Source organism: Mus caroli, unplaced genomic scaffold (genome assembly GCF_978045245.1).
Source record: "Mus caroli unplaced genomic scaffold, Mus_caroli_1 scaffold_3, whole genome shotgun sequence".
Lineage (NCBI taxonomy): Eukaryota > Metazoa > Chordata > Mammalia > Rodentia > Muridae > Mus > Mus caroli.
Window position 1 is genome coordinate 65926050 of NW_028227258.1, and position 14665 is coordinate 65940714.

At 46.9% G+C, this 14665-nt stretch overlaps 1 protein-coding gene across 3 annotated transcripts in view; it reads left to right on the forward strand.

The window, feature by feature from the left end:
- Nucleotides 1-14665, forward strand: part of Prune1 (prune exopolyphosphatase 1) — a 31083-nt gene that overhangs the window by 760 nt on the left and 15658 nt on the right. The window contains exon 1 of one of the 3 annotated variants that reach the window (XM_085835669.1): nt 661-878. The exons of 1 other annotated variant lie outside the window; for it this stretch is intronic. In XM_085835669.1, coding sequence (XP_085691795.1) covers nt 840-878 — 39 coding nt within the window. In that variant the 5' untranslated portion in view covers nt 661-839. Of the gene's footprint in view, nt 1-660; nt 879-14665 lie in introns of those variants that run through there. One more of the 3 variants, XM_021158031.3, reaches the window with a different exon arrangement.

Below are 14665 nucleotides of genomic sequence, written 5' to 3' on the forward strand. Positions count from 1 at the left end.
GAAGCAAAGTCACGGTTGCAACAGCCCATGAATGAGGAGTGTTTGCTCAGGCTGTAGAAGAAAGGCTATGAAGAAGGAGGAAGAGTTGGCACGACTGTAGATTTTAAGAAAACAAGTCAAACATTATGGTAATGTTTTCCTATCGTGAACAAACACATTGATCACGATTTGTCAGTTTGGTAAAGGGGAGAATTAAAAAAAGAAAGAAAAACAAACAAAACACCTAACCTGGGAAGCTATTTTAATAAATAATATGTACAGCAATGTTGTAATTTAAAGTCCTAACCAAACCAGGCTTGTGAATCCAGTATTCAGGAAACTGAGGAGAAAGATTACAAATTCCAGACAGTTTGGGCTAGATAGAATTTGTATTCTAAAAAAAAAAAAATTGAGAAATTAATTTACATCAATCTCGAACAGATTTTCGGTGTAATATATGGAAAGGCACTATACTTAGTCCTATCTGCAAGTTCAGATGCCATAAAGGCGAGTTATTGTGACACATACACAATTTGCATGTCATAGCCCTCCGAAAACTGCTCACTTGGGGACAAACACGAGCTGCTGGACTACATTTCCCGGGAGGCACTGCGATATACCCCCTCCTAGACGTCCCATGAGTCTCTGGGCTCAGAACCCAGCCTCCGCCGCTGAGGGCGGGGCAACGCCGGAGTGCCGGATTACGCACTTCCTCCTGGGGTTCGGAGGCCGAACCCTTTAGTGGCGGGTTCGAGTCCCGCCCCCTGACTCTCGGCTCTAGACCCTAGGTCTAGGGCGGGGTACATTTTGCCGGGTTACCTCTCCTGGCTGAGGGGCAACGGCACACCTCGGGCTTTACCATGGAGGACTACCTGCAGGACTGTCGAGCCGCTTTGCAGGTAACGGGTCCCAGTCCGTGACCGAAAGGAAAGCAGCGTGGGGTCTGGGAAGGACGAAGGTGTGGGATCTGGGGAGCCCGGACGGTCGGTGTGGAGGGATCACAGAGGTGGACGCGGGGGAGCTGGAGGACCAAGCCCTTCGGCTATGGGCGGGAGAGCCCGGAGAAAGGAGTCTCTTGGTTCGCTTGAGTGGGGTCCTTCGGCAGAACCTGTGCGGCGGCCGCCAGCCTCGCCCGGCGAGGTGTGTCTGTCCCTTCTCCCCGCCCCTCTCAGTTTCCCTCCCGCAAGCGGGCTTCAGCCCACTGGGCTCCAGGTGAACCTCTGGGAGCGGAGGGCACTGGGTGCACCGCTTTACTGCCTCTGAATGGCGGTTTGCCTTTTTTTCCCCCCTAGGTAGAGGCGGTCGTGGTGTTTTACTTTAAATCTTTGTTTTTATGCCAAATATACAGAATAATGCATCAGGCATATATGTTGACCCACAACTTACATTCCTTTGCTTCCAGTGTTCTCCTTTAGTGTTAATGCAGGCGCGTGCGCACACACCACACACACACACACACACACACACACACACACACACACACGCACGCACGTAAAAATACCGCCTCCTTGGTAAGGGATAAACACAAAGTGTGTTTGGAATCTAAACCATAAGCACGGCCCTGAATTCTTTGTAGCTTATTTTTGGTGCTTCCTGAACCAGCTGGACTCACCCAGCTGTGCTGACAGGCTGTGTGGCATTAGGTCGCTATTCCCTTTAAAGGCTCCAAGTCACCTGGCCCCCTGCTGTGAGTTTCTCTGTCCCTGAAGAAACAGATAGAAGGCTTCCTTTCAAATAACTTAGCTCGGTGTGGTAGCCACGGGCCTCTAGTTCCAACTCAGAAGAGGCTGAAGCTTCAGTTCAGGCCAGGTCTGGGCTGAGAGAAAGAAAAACAAAAAACAAAAACCCCACAACGACAGAAACAGAACAAAACAATCCTCTGGGCAATAGACTCTATTCTTTAACAAACCCTGAAAGTCCCCTAATTCAGCTGGAGATCCAGCTTCGTGGATAAACGAATATTCTCAATTTGAATTTAGGGTGAGGTTCAACTTGATGCCAGCTACACTAAAAATTTCCTTTTGAAAAATATCAGGCCAGGCATGGACCTGCTAATCTGTAATCAGCTCTGGGTTGGTTGAGGCAAAGGGCTTATTAGCTAAAGGGAGCCTGGGGTGCATATGGACCTGGCCGAGGTGAGACCCCCTCTTCATAACCCCCCTGAGGAAAAAGAACCACCTTATTTGGGGGAAGTTGTTTTAATTAACACAAAGGCAATTTTGTTACTTCTTTTCTTGTGGGGTCTCCTGACTCCACCCTCCTGACGCTGGTTAAGAGCTGTGTGCTTTCACGCTTTGCCTGAGGTCTGCATATTTTGTTTACTTTTTAGCGTGTTTGTTTTTGCAATGGCCTTGTATATATAGCCCAGGCTGGCCTTGAAGTCCCTGTGTAGCTGAGGTTGAGCTTTGACTTCTAGTCCTGCTTCTGCTTCCTGGGTGTTGGGATTATAAGAGTCACCTGCGGTGCCCAGCTTGGCTATTTTTTTATTTATTTTATTTATATGAGACAGGGACTCACTATGTAGTAGCCGTGGCTAGCTTGGAACTATGTAGATCAAACTAGTTTCAAATTCAGAGATCCACCTGCCTCTGCCTTCCAAGTACTGGAATCAGAAGCCCTTGAAAATAGTTTTTGTTTGTTTGTTTGTTTGTTTGTTTGTTTGTTTTATGTGTGTGTAGGTATCTGCCCATTTAAGCGCAGTGCCCATAGGCTGCAGAAGAGAACATTGGATTCCCTGGACCTGGAGTTGCATGTGGTTGTGAGTCACCAGATGTGGGTGCTAAGTACTTTCTAAGATCAGTCTGAGTTATAAAGCACTGAGACATTTCTCTAACTCTGAACAAATCGTTAAACTTATTTATTTAGTGGCGTGTTGGGAACCGCACCCATGCAGTAGACACATGTGTAGGTCAGAGGAGACTTTTGCCATGGTCCCTTCCTCCAAGCCCGTCCTCCCAGCAATCAAAGATAGGTTATTATGTTTGGTAACAAATGCCCATTCCTGCTGACCCATCTCATCCTGTCTGCCTCTTCCACTCTATCTTCACAAAACAATGGTTTTATCATCTTCTCACACACACACACACACACACACACACACACACACACATTATTTAGGGGCTAAAAAGACAGCTCACCCATTAAAAGGCCTGCTGTTCTTGCAATGGAACAAATTCTGTTTCTAGCACTGGATTGCTCACAAACCCCATAATTTCAGTTCCAGGGGAATGTGGGATCTCTAATCTCTGAAGGCACCTGTATTTATACATACACAAATAATTAAAATTTTTTTTTAAAGTTGTTTTTTCCAAAATCTTCAAATATAAGTCAAAAAAATTTAAAGACCAACTCTCAGGGCTGGAGAGATGGCTCAGTGGTTAAGAGAACTAGCAGTTCTTCCTGAGGTCCTGAGTTCAATTCCCAGCAACCACATGGTGTCTGTCTGACTGCGTGCGTGTATGTGTATGTCTGAACATGCATGTTCTGAGGAGACCAGAAGAGGATGCCTGGATCTGAGTTACAGGCAGGTGTGACTTGGGTCCTGGGAACAGAATTTCTGGTGTCTGGAAGAGCAGCACTGCTGTGTATCCAGCCTCCAATGTAGAGAATTATTCTGAGTGCAACAGATAACAGTGCGTCTACTGCTATGAAGTTTAGTAATAAGAGTTGACTTTCCTAGAGTCACCCTATCCCGTCCTTCCCCACACCCTCCCCCCTCCAAGGAGCAAAATCTAGTTCCTTTCTGAAACTGTGTACTCACTTCTGAAGGTGACCGAGCCTTAGATCTGCTTAGCACACAGCCTCACTAGGGCAGGGAGTAAGTTGAACATGGACTCTAGGAATATTAGTTGAGAAGCCAGGAGCAGTATAGGCTGGGGGATGCCAGTAATGTGAATTCTATTTTATTTTATTTTATTTATTTATTTATTTTGATTTTTCGAGACAGGGTTTCTCTGTGTAGCCCTGGCCATCCTGGAACTCACTCTGTAGACCAGGCTGGCCTCGAACTCAGAAATCTGCCTGCCTCTGCCTCCCAAGTGCTGGGATAAAAGGCGTGCGCCACCACGCCCGGCTCGGATTCTTTTTAACTATAGAAGAATATAAGGAAAACATTGAAGCACAAAACATGTGAAGTGTAAAAGATAAAAGATCCTTTTTTTATTCCTTTTCAGCTGGGTTCGAGGCCAGCCTGGTCTACAAAGTGAGTTCCAGGACAGCCAGGGCTATACAGAGAAACCCTGTCTCAAAAAACAAAACAAAACAAAATCCTTTTTTTTTATTCCTTTTCATCCAGTTCCCCCAGAATCTGTTAATGTTTCCTTTTTAAGAAGAAATTTGTGTGTGTTTGTGTATCTGTGAGAATCTGCCACGTGCACCCTCGGAGTTCAGAGGGGGGTTATTAAGTCTCCTGGAGCTGGAATTACAAGCTGTTGTGAACCAACCATGTGGGTGCTAGGAACTGCTGAGCTATCTTTCCAGCCTCCTGTTAATGTTTCTTGTATAAAGTGAGCCTAAGCCCAGCCTGATCTACATAGCAAATTCCAGGATGTCCAGGCCTACATAGACAGATCTTGTTTCAAACAAACAAGAGCTTGTTTGGAGCTTCCAGCAGAGGAGTACAGAGACATGTGCACTCTGACCAGAGCGCAGTCTTCTGATAGAGGTTGTCCTCTTCAGGGCTAGTGCATCTTCAGGAGGAATGTAGGTAGGGCAGGGAGGGGAAAGTTGGACCCTGGCCAAGCAGGGTGGATCAGCAGAGTCCATCTTGATGATCAATAAGATGACAGATGTCTCAGCCAGATTACCCTCCCATGTGCCTCTGTAAAGAGAAACCAGATTCAGACAGACACACCTTTAAATGATGTCTGTGGGAGTCACAAATGCTTGGCTTTTGCACAGGACAGAGATAGTGGACTGTAGCCAGTTCTCCTGCAATACCTTTTTTTTTTTTTTTTTTTTTTAAAGATTTATTTATTATATATAAGTACACTGTAGCTGTCTTCAGACACTCCAGAAGAGGGCGCCAGATCTCGTTGTGGATGGTTGTGAGCCACCATGTGGTTGCTGGGATTTGAACTCTGGACCTTCGGAAGGGCAGTGGGGTGCTCTTACCCACTGAGCCATCTCACCAGCCCGCAATACCTTATTTTTAGCATAGTCTTTGCCGCATGACAATAGTGTGTTCCACTGAAAGGAAATCTACATAGCTGGGCTTAGTGGCTGAGGTTGAGTTGGAAAGATCCCTGGACTACAGAATAAGTTCCTAGACCTGGGCTGTGTAAAAAAAAGACCAGAAAGGGACTGGTACTGGTGACCTGGTGACACACGCCTTTAATCCTGTCACTTAGTCCCAGGCAGAGGCAGGTGTACAGAATGAGTTCCAGGACAGCCAGGGCTACACCGAGAAACCCTGTCTTGGAAAAAATAAACAAACAAACAAAAAAACCAAGGAGCTAGGCGTAAAACCATGTCTTGAAAACAAAACCAAAAATAAGCAAAGGGAAGGGGGGAAAGGAAAGCCTGTTTTCTGTTTGTTTTTGTTTGTGAGTTCCTATTCCTAGTGACTCATCTTGTACTTGAGTAGGAAAAACTCTCTCTTTGGGGTGGGGCTACATTTTAGGCTGAGTTAGGAACAAAGGTGCACTTCTCAGGCAGGACACTGCAGCCCAGAGAGGATGATGGCTCATCCTTTAATAGAAGGCCTCACAGTTTTTCTGTTAGCTATCGACCATAGTCATCCTCAGAAGGGAAGTGGGTTTTGTTTTGTTTTTTCCCCTAAACTCTCTTCTTGCCTGTCTTCCAGGCCATCAAACAGACAGACACTTCAGAATATCTTATTTCAACTAATGGTCCTCCTTTTCCTCTAAAACCAAATTTTTTAGATCTATTTTTTTATGTGTATGAGTGTTTTTCTTGTCTGTGTGTATGGATATCACATGCATGCCTGTTGCTCTCAAAAGTTAGAAGGTGTCAGATCCTCTGAAATAGATGTTATAGGATGGTTTTGAGCCACTCTGTAGATGTCGGAAACCAAACCAAACTAGAGTCCTCTGCAAGAACAAGTGCTGTTTTTGTTTTGTTGCTTTTCAAGACAGGGTCTCTCTTTCTCTCTCTTTCTCTCTCTCTCTCTGTGTGTGTGTGTGTGTGTGTGTGTGTGTGTGGCCCTGGCTGTCCTTCTCAGAGATCTGCCTGCCTCTGCCTTTGAAGCACTGGGACTAAAGGCGTGCACCACCATGCCCAGCTACCACAAATATTCTTAACCACTGAGCATCTCTCCAGCCTCCCTCCTTTATTTTGTTTGTTTGGGTTTTTGTTGTTGTTGTTGTTGTTTTGTTTTGTTTTGTTTCGAGACAGGGGCCTCCCTCCTTTAGATTAGTGTTTATATTACATTATTGCACGTGCATACACTCATATGCCACGGTACACAAGTGGAGGTTAGAAAACAGTTTTCAAGAATTAATTCTCCACCATGTGGGGCCCAGTGACTGAACTCAGGTCGCCAGGCTGGGCAGCATACACCTTTACCCAATGAGCCATAACCTGTCCCTTTCTTTCAGAAAGTTTTCTGGCTGGGTATGGTACCTTTAGTACTAGCTGGAGAATCTCTGAATTAAAGGCCAGCCTGGTCTACATATCAAAGGCAGCCATGGCTACATAGATAGACTATCTGTAAACAACCACAAACTAGGCCTGGTGGTACACGCTGTAACCCTAGCACTTGGGAGGGAGAAGCAGGAAAATTACCAGCAGTTCAAGGCCAGCTTGGTATACATAGTGAACTCTAGGTCAGCTGGGATGCAGTGACATTAAGTAGGTTTGGTGACACATGCCATTGATCCCAGGCAGACACATCCAGATCTTTGTGAGTTCAAGGCCAGTCAGGTCAGTAGAGCTAAATCCTGTTTTATTAAAAAAAAAAAAAAAAAAAAAAAATTGTTTCTCCTGGCTCTCAGATTCAGTTTCTTCCCTGGCAGCTCAGGTTCCTCTGCTGCTAAGTTTAGCTGCGTTTTCCCTGAGCTCCTCCCCTAGTTAGAAAGCAGACACTGTTTGGCCTGTGTATTCAGCCAGTGGAGAGGTGGGTTGGAGGTGAGAGTCACATATTTTTCCTAAACGAGAAGGACAGTGTCTTCTAAGTTGGGGCAGCCACGCCCACAAAAGACTCCACGTTCTGGAGCATAGTCAGGATCTTCCAGTGTGGATCCTAAGCTGCACTGTGAATCGGGCACACATTCATGGAAGGGCCCCTTAAGGAATCCTCTTTCCTGGACACCAAGGAAGGCTTCACAGAGAAGGGAGCTTTCTAGAGGGTGGCACCAGTGTGGGGAGGGAGGAGCAGAGGAAGAGGAGGGAGAATATATCTCATTTACAGAAGAGGCTCTTTAAAAAAGAGAGCCGGGGGGCTGGTGAGATGGCTCAGTGGGTAAGAGCACCCGACTGCTCTTCCGAAGGTCCAGAGTTCAGATCCCAGCAACCACATGGTGGCTCACGGCCATCCGTGGTGAGATCTGACTCCCTCTTCTGGTGTGTCTGAAGACAGCTACAGTGTACTTACATATAATAAATAAATAAATCTTTAAAAAAAAAAAAAAAAAAGAGAGCCGGGCGTGGTGGTACACGCCTTTAATCCCAGTACTCAGGAGGTAGAGGCAGACAGATTTCTGAGTTCGAGACCAGCCTGGTCTACAGAGTGAGTTCCAGAACAGCCAGGGCTACACAGAGAAACCCTGTCTCGAAGAAAAAAAAAAAAAGGAGAGAGATTTACTTATTTATTGTATGTAAGTACACTGTAGCTGTCTTCAGACACACCAGAAGAGAGCATCCAATCTCATTTCAGATGGTTGTGAGCCACCATGTGGATTTGAACTTAGGACCTTCGGAAGATCAGTCAGTGCTCTTAACTGTTGAGCCGACTCTCTTGCTCTCGCTCTGGCCCTGCTCACTGTCGCTGTCTTCAGACACCCCAGAAGAGGGCACCAGATCTCATTATGGAATGTTGTGAGCCACCATGTGGTTGCTGGGATTTGAACTCAGGACCCACAGAAGAGGCTCTTAGGCGATGTCTCTCTTAATCATGCATGGCATGAAAAGAGTTACAGTGTTATCCTTTCTTGCTCTTCTGGGCCAGGGTCTCACAGTAATCCAGGCTGGCTTGGAACTCACTGTGTAGTCCAGGCTGGCCTCAGAGTTGCTGCGGTCCTCTGCCTCATCCTACCCCACCCCCAACGAGTACTGGGATTAGAGGTATGCACTAACATGCCCAATTTTTCCTCATTAAAAAAAGTTTTAGCTGGATGTAATGGCACAGGACAGTCAGGGCTACACAGAGAAACACTGTCTCAAAAAACATTTTTAATTATATGTATAGGTGTGTATCTATCTGTGGGAATATGCATGTGAATAGAGATGCCCCCAGAAGCAAGAAGATGGCGTAGGGTCCCCTGGAGCTGGAGAACAATGCCTGAGCCATCTCTCTAGCCCATAAAATAAAAACTCTTAACATTTATTTATACATTTTGTGGGGGGTGGGGTGGGAGTGGGAGCATGCAGTGGCAAGCACATCTGTAAAGGTCAGAGAACAGCTTGGCAAGATTCCCAGCTCTTCCCACTGTGTTGGTCTTAGGAACTGAACTGGGGTGTCAAGACTGGCAGCCTTTGCCCACTGAGCCATCCTCCCAGCCCTGTGCTTGCATTATATAGGAACCAGGACCCAATATCATGTAAGAAACAGTGTTGGACCCAGCCCTAGTCTGTGATTGTCCAAATGGTGTTCTGCCACTTCCTGACAGTGCGTAGAGCAGAGAGGGCCTCACAGGGCATGCGTGCACACACACACACACACACACACACACACACACACACACTAGCGCGCACCATCGTTTGGGGGCAGGGTGGCTAATCCAGGCAGACCTGGGCAACAGAGGGTGCTGCTGGTGGGTGGTGGGAAGGAAGAGAAGGCTGCATGCCTTTGGCCACCCCAGGTCCAGGACTGCCACCTGTGACAAAGCGTTCCTGCCATCTGCTGCTGGCCTTAGCTGAGCACCAGACTTTGGTGCTCATCTTACAATTGGAGACCATGTCTCCTCCCTTCACGCTGTGAAGTGGCTTTGGTCCCTTTCCTCCGTGCTGGGGAGCTGACTGGCCATGATTCAACTGCACTGTTACAGGGATTTGAAAAGCAGTCTGAGACCTTCCTCGCACTCCTCGCTCAGCCTTTCTCTGGTCCCCTTCTGCTTCCCTCAGCTGTGACACAAGGCCTGCAGTGTTTACACCCCTTCCAGCTTCAGGGAGTCAGTTATCTCTTGAGTCAGTTATCTTGGGTTTTCCTGTCACTTTGGTCCACAGCCATCTTGGACAATGTTTGGTGTCTGGGAGACAGGGACCTTCCCCTAGTCTGAGGAGGAGTTGAAGGAGATATTATGTCACGTGACTGGGGTCTAGGATATCGAATTCTCTAATTGCTTTGCAAGAGTCTCGTGTTGCCAGGTGCGGTGGTCTGCACATGCAGTTCTAGCATGGGGGAAGCTAAGGCATGGTGATTCTGAGTTTGAAGCAAGACTCCATCTTAAAAAACAAAACATTGCTGGGCGTGGTAGTGCACGCTGGCACACACCTTTAATCCTAGCACTTGAGAGGCAGAGGCAGGCGGATTTCTGAGTTCGAGGCCAGCGTGGTCTACAAAGGACAGCCAGGGCTACACAGAGAAACCCTGTCTTGAAAAACAAAAACAAAAACAACAAAAAACATTACAAAAAAAGGAAGAAAAGGCTGGAGAGATGGCTTGGTGGTTAAGAATACCAGCTACTCTTTTAGAGGACCCTGGTTCAATTCCCAGCACTCATGGTGGCTAACAACAGTCTGTAACTCTAGTTCCAAGAGATACAACTCCCTCTCTGGTCTCTGTGGGCAATGCACACAAGTGGTACACAGACATACATGCAAGCAAAACATCCAAATGTAGGAAATAAAAATCTTCAAAAACGATTTTTTTTTCTTTATTTTTCCTTTTCTTCTTCTTCTTTTTTTTTTTTTCGAGACAGGGTTTCTCTGTGTAGCTCTGGCTGTCCTGGAACTCACTTTGTAGACCAGGCTGGCCTCAGACTCAGAGATCCGCTTGCCGCTGCCTCCCGAGTGCTGGGATTAAAGGCCTTGCATCACCACGCCCAGCCCCCAAAATGATTTTTTCAAAACGTTGAAAAATACTAGCCCTCCCGTGGTGCTTTTTGATAATTCTGGGTTCACACTGTATATATATATAGACACAATGCACAGCCAATCAGGCTATTTGGCGTGTATGTCATTCAGACATTTTCATCTCACACACCCGGGTTGTTTTGTTTTGCTTTTTCCCTTGGAGAGAGTGTTACCTGTAGCTCAGGCTGTCCCGGAACTCAGAAGCCTGCTGGCCTCTGCATCCCAAGTGCTGGGATTGAAATAATGCGCTGCTACACCCAGTTTGTTTGTTTGTTTTTATTTGTTGTTGTTGTTCTTTTGTTTTGTTTTTTTGAGACAGGATTTCTCTGTAGCCCTTGCTATTTTAGAACTTGCTTTGTAGATCAGGCTGGCTTCAAACTCACAGAAATTGTCCTGCCTCTGCTGGGATTAAAGGTGTCTGCCACCACCACCTGGATCCTTTTATTGTTTGTTTGTTTGACAGGGTCTCATGTAGCCTAGGCTGGCCTTGAAATTGCTTTGTAGCTGAACTTTGGATCCTCTCCCACACTCATATCTGGGATAACAGGTGTGTGCTGCTGCCCTTGGCTCAAATAGTGTTGTGTTAGTGGACCAGGGCTTCTTTTTTATTTTATTTTATTTTCAGTTTTTCCAGACAAGGTTTCTCTGTATAGCCCAGGCTGTCCTGGAACTCTGTAGACCAGGCTGGCCATGAACTCAGAAATCCGCCTGCCTCTGCCTCCCGAGTGCTGGTATTAAAGGTGTGCGCCACCACGCGCTGCGACCAGGGCTTCTTATGTGTAAGCCAAGCCCTCTGTTACCTGAGCTATGTCTCTAGCCCTGATGTGTGCTGTTGCTTGATTGTTTCTTTGGCTTTTGAGGAAAGAGCCTCACATTAGCACATGCTGGCTTCGAACATACAGCACAGTGGATGGAGACTCCTGGTCCTTCTGTGCCCACTCCCTGAGTGGAGTGAGGTTACAGACGTGCACTCCTACATCACCTCACACTTCATCTTTCTGGAACAGGGTTTTGCTGTGTAGTACAGGCAGGCCTATAACTCTGTGTAATCCAGACTGGCCTCAGCCTCCTTAGTTAGTGCTTGGGATCACAGGCATGAGCCACCACACCTGACAAGGGATCCAAGCACTTTAGGAAGTAATCAATTAATTATTTTGTAGGTATGTGTTGTGGCACTGAAAGACCCACAACGTGAGGACTCCCCCACGTTCTGACTCAGGAGAGGCGACACCCCAAAATCACCCACAAGAAACGGTCTTGCTGCAAATTGCAAGAGGATTTTTATTCAAGAGCACTCTCGGGCCCACGGTCATACACCACGCAGGGGTAGAGGACCGTGGCGCCCCGAGTAGCTGAGTAAGGGGGTATTTAAAGGAAGAAACCACAACTCAAGGAGGTGGGGAGGGCGTTGTTGGAAAATACCAAAAATACCAGTTAAGAGTCACAAGGAAGTGCAAAGTCACAAGAGTCAGGTTATCTCTCAAGACAGTTTCTAAGAGCCCCTAACAATCTAAGAGCCCCTAACAATAGCACATTTGTATTGCAGGTTCTCGTAATGGTCAGGGTGGGTCAGGGTGACTTTCTTTGAATGAACACTCTTTGAACCCAGGAAGAATGTCGCTCGCTATCTGTTTTATGACCAGCACCTGGAGCACTAAGCCACAAAAGCCACACTCCCAAGCCTGGGCCCAAAAGCCTCAAATTTTGTTACTTCTTCAGCACACATGTTGCCATCAGTGGATAATTTTTAGGAGTCAGAACTGGTCCTCCTTCTAGCATAGGAGACCTGGGAATTGAACTCAGGTCTTCAGACTTGGCAGCGAGCACCTTCACTTGCTAAGCCATTTCTCTGGCTTGAGAGTTCCATACTCTTGAAATGGGCCTAGAGAAACAGGCATGGGCACATCTTGAGAGCACATTTCCTTTAGGGGCCCTTTGCCCCCAGAGGCCTGGCAAATAATCCTTACTTTTTGTGGTACGAATAAGGAATGGGGAAGAAAATGATTGGAAAAAGAAGCCTATCTGGGAATAGGCTTATAGCTCAGTGTTAGAGCGTTCGCCTGGCATGCGTGAGTCGCTAGGTCCAGTCTCCAGCACCACAGAACAAAGGCCGCAGCCTCTTTAGTAGCTGCAGATGAAGGGCTGGAGGTGGCTCGTGGTTAGGGACACAGGCTCCTCTTGTTTGCCTGCAGCACCCGCCTGGCAGCTCACACCCATCATCTGTAACTCCAGATGCAGAGGTTCTAATGCCCTCTCAAGGCCTCTGCAGGCACCAGGCATGCACATGGTACATATACATAATCAGACAAAACACCATGTAAATCTTTTTTTTTTCAAATTTTTAATAGATATTTTCTTCATTTACATTTCAAATGCTATCCGGAAAGTTCCCTATAACCTCCCCCTGCCATGAAATAAATCTTAAAAAGAGAACAGAGTTGCCTATGTCAGAGCATACCCCTAGAAGTCTAACTGTCCTGGTAGAAGGAGCGTCACATAATAAGGAGAGTGAGTGTAGGTTTCCCCTGAAGTTTTTGCTAATGTTGCATTGCTCGATCATGAATGTGGCCCCTTGCTACGTCTTGGTCTTCTGACCTCTTTCCTAGTTTGCTAACCTCCGTGCCTAGCAGATTTCCCTGACAAGGAGCCATAGTGGCTTTCTCTTTTATAGAGGCTTGCTGCCTCCTTCCTGTGACCCAGTAGTCTTCAGCTAGGGCAGTTGTGGAAACAGGTTTTGATTGTTATGATTGCAGTGTTATCTGCATCTAGTGGGGAGAGGCCAGAGATCCTGTCAAATGTTCTGTAATGTGCTGAACAGCCCCACAGCTCGGGCTAGCCAGCTCAGAATAACAACATCGAACAAAGGAATCCTGCACCGACTGGTACGCCCTGCTTTGTCTCATTCAAGCCCTGATAACCTGAATTTGATACCTGGAATCCACGTGGTGGAAGGAGGGAACCTATACCCTCAAGCCATCCTCTGTTTTCCGTGTACACGCAGAAGAGATGGTGGGCGTGGGGGTGGCGGCATTATATATATTTTTTGAGATAGGGTTTCACTGTGAGCCTTGGTTGACCTGGAACTTGAAATGTAGATCAGGCTGCCCCCAAACTGGCAGATCTGCCTCTGGCTCCCAAAGTGCTGGGATGAAAGGCATGTGCCACCATGCCTACCCCCCACCCCCACCCCCTCTTTTTTTTTTCTTTTTTTTTAATAAGGTAGTTTAAAGACTGGCAGTATAGCTCAGTTAAGTGCTTGCCTAGCAAGCACAACCCAGGGTTCACTCACCAGCAATACATAAACCAGACATGACAGCACATGATGGTAACCCCAGTGCTAGCAAATCTGAAAGAGGAAGACCTAAGAGTCAAGACCCGTTCGGATCAATAGTAGAGTGCCTGCAGTTCCTCAGATGCAGTCCCACTACTCTCTTCTTTTCTTAGACAGGAACTCAGATAGTCTGTGCTGTCCTGGAACTTAGTATTTAGCTGAGGCTGGTCTTGAATTCCTGATCCTCCTGCCTCCAACTTCCAAGTGCTGAGATTAACAAGCATGTGCCATTACATCCAGCATGGTAGTGCTTGAAGTATGTGCGTATCTTATTTGGCTGTTATAGAGACTGAACAATCATTTAGTGGGTGTGAAAGTGTATAGGATGATGTCTAAGTGAAAATAAAGCCCACCTGCTCTTAGAGACGCCTTAGTCTAAATGCGTTTGAGGATCCTGGGCGCTCAGGAGATGAATGGGACCTCGGGTAATGACCTCAGTTGTTCTGTCTCCCTCGGTATTATCAGCAGCTGGACTTTTAAAAGTTCTATGCCCGCTGTGCTGGCACACACATACCTTTAATTCCAGCACTGGGGGGGGGGGAAGGGGGACAGAAGCAGGTAGATTTCTGAGTGTTGTAGGGAGGTCATATCTCAAACCAAAACACAAAGGTTCCTGTGCGGAGATGGCTGTCTTAAGGTTCTTATTGCTGTGAGGAAACACGGGCCTGTTGTGGGAAATATTTTTTAAAACGATTGAACCGGAACGTTCCTGCGCTTGTGTCTCTGCCCTGGCAGCCTGGCTGGCCAGGCTTTCTTATAGAACCTAGGATCACCAGTCTGCCAGTAGGCTGGACCCTCCCAAATCAACCACCAGTTAAGAAAATCCCCTGCAGGCGTGCCTGCGTGCCGCCCAGTCCTACGGAGGCATTTTCTTAATTGAGGCTCCTTCTCTCTAGTGACTGTAACTTGTGTCAAATTGACATAAAACTAACCAGCACAATGGCTAAATGAATAAAGTACTTATATCCTGAAAGTATAAGGACAGAAGTTCAAATCTCCAGAGCCCATGTAAAACCAGCTGGTACAACAAGCATCTGTAATCTTAGTGCACTGCAGCAAAGCAAGATGGAAGCCAGAACGCCTGGGAACTTGTAGGCATGCCGTAGTGACCAAGAGATGCTTCCCCCAAAAAGAAGGAAGGAGGGGACCAACACCTGAGGCTGG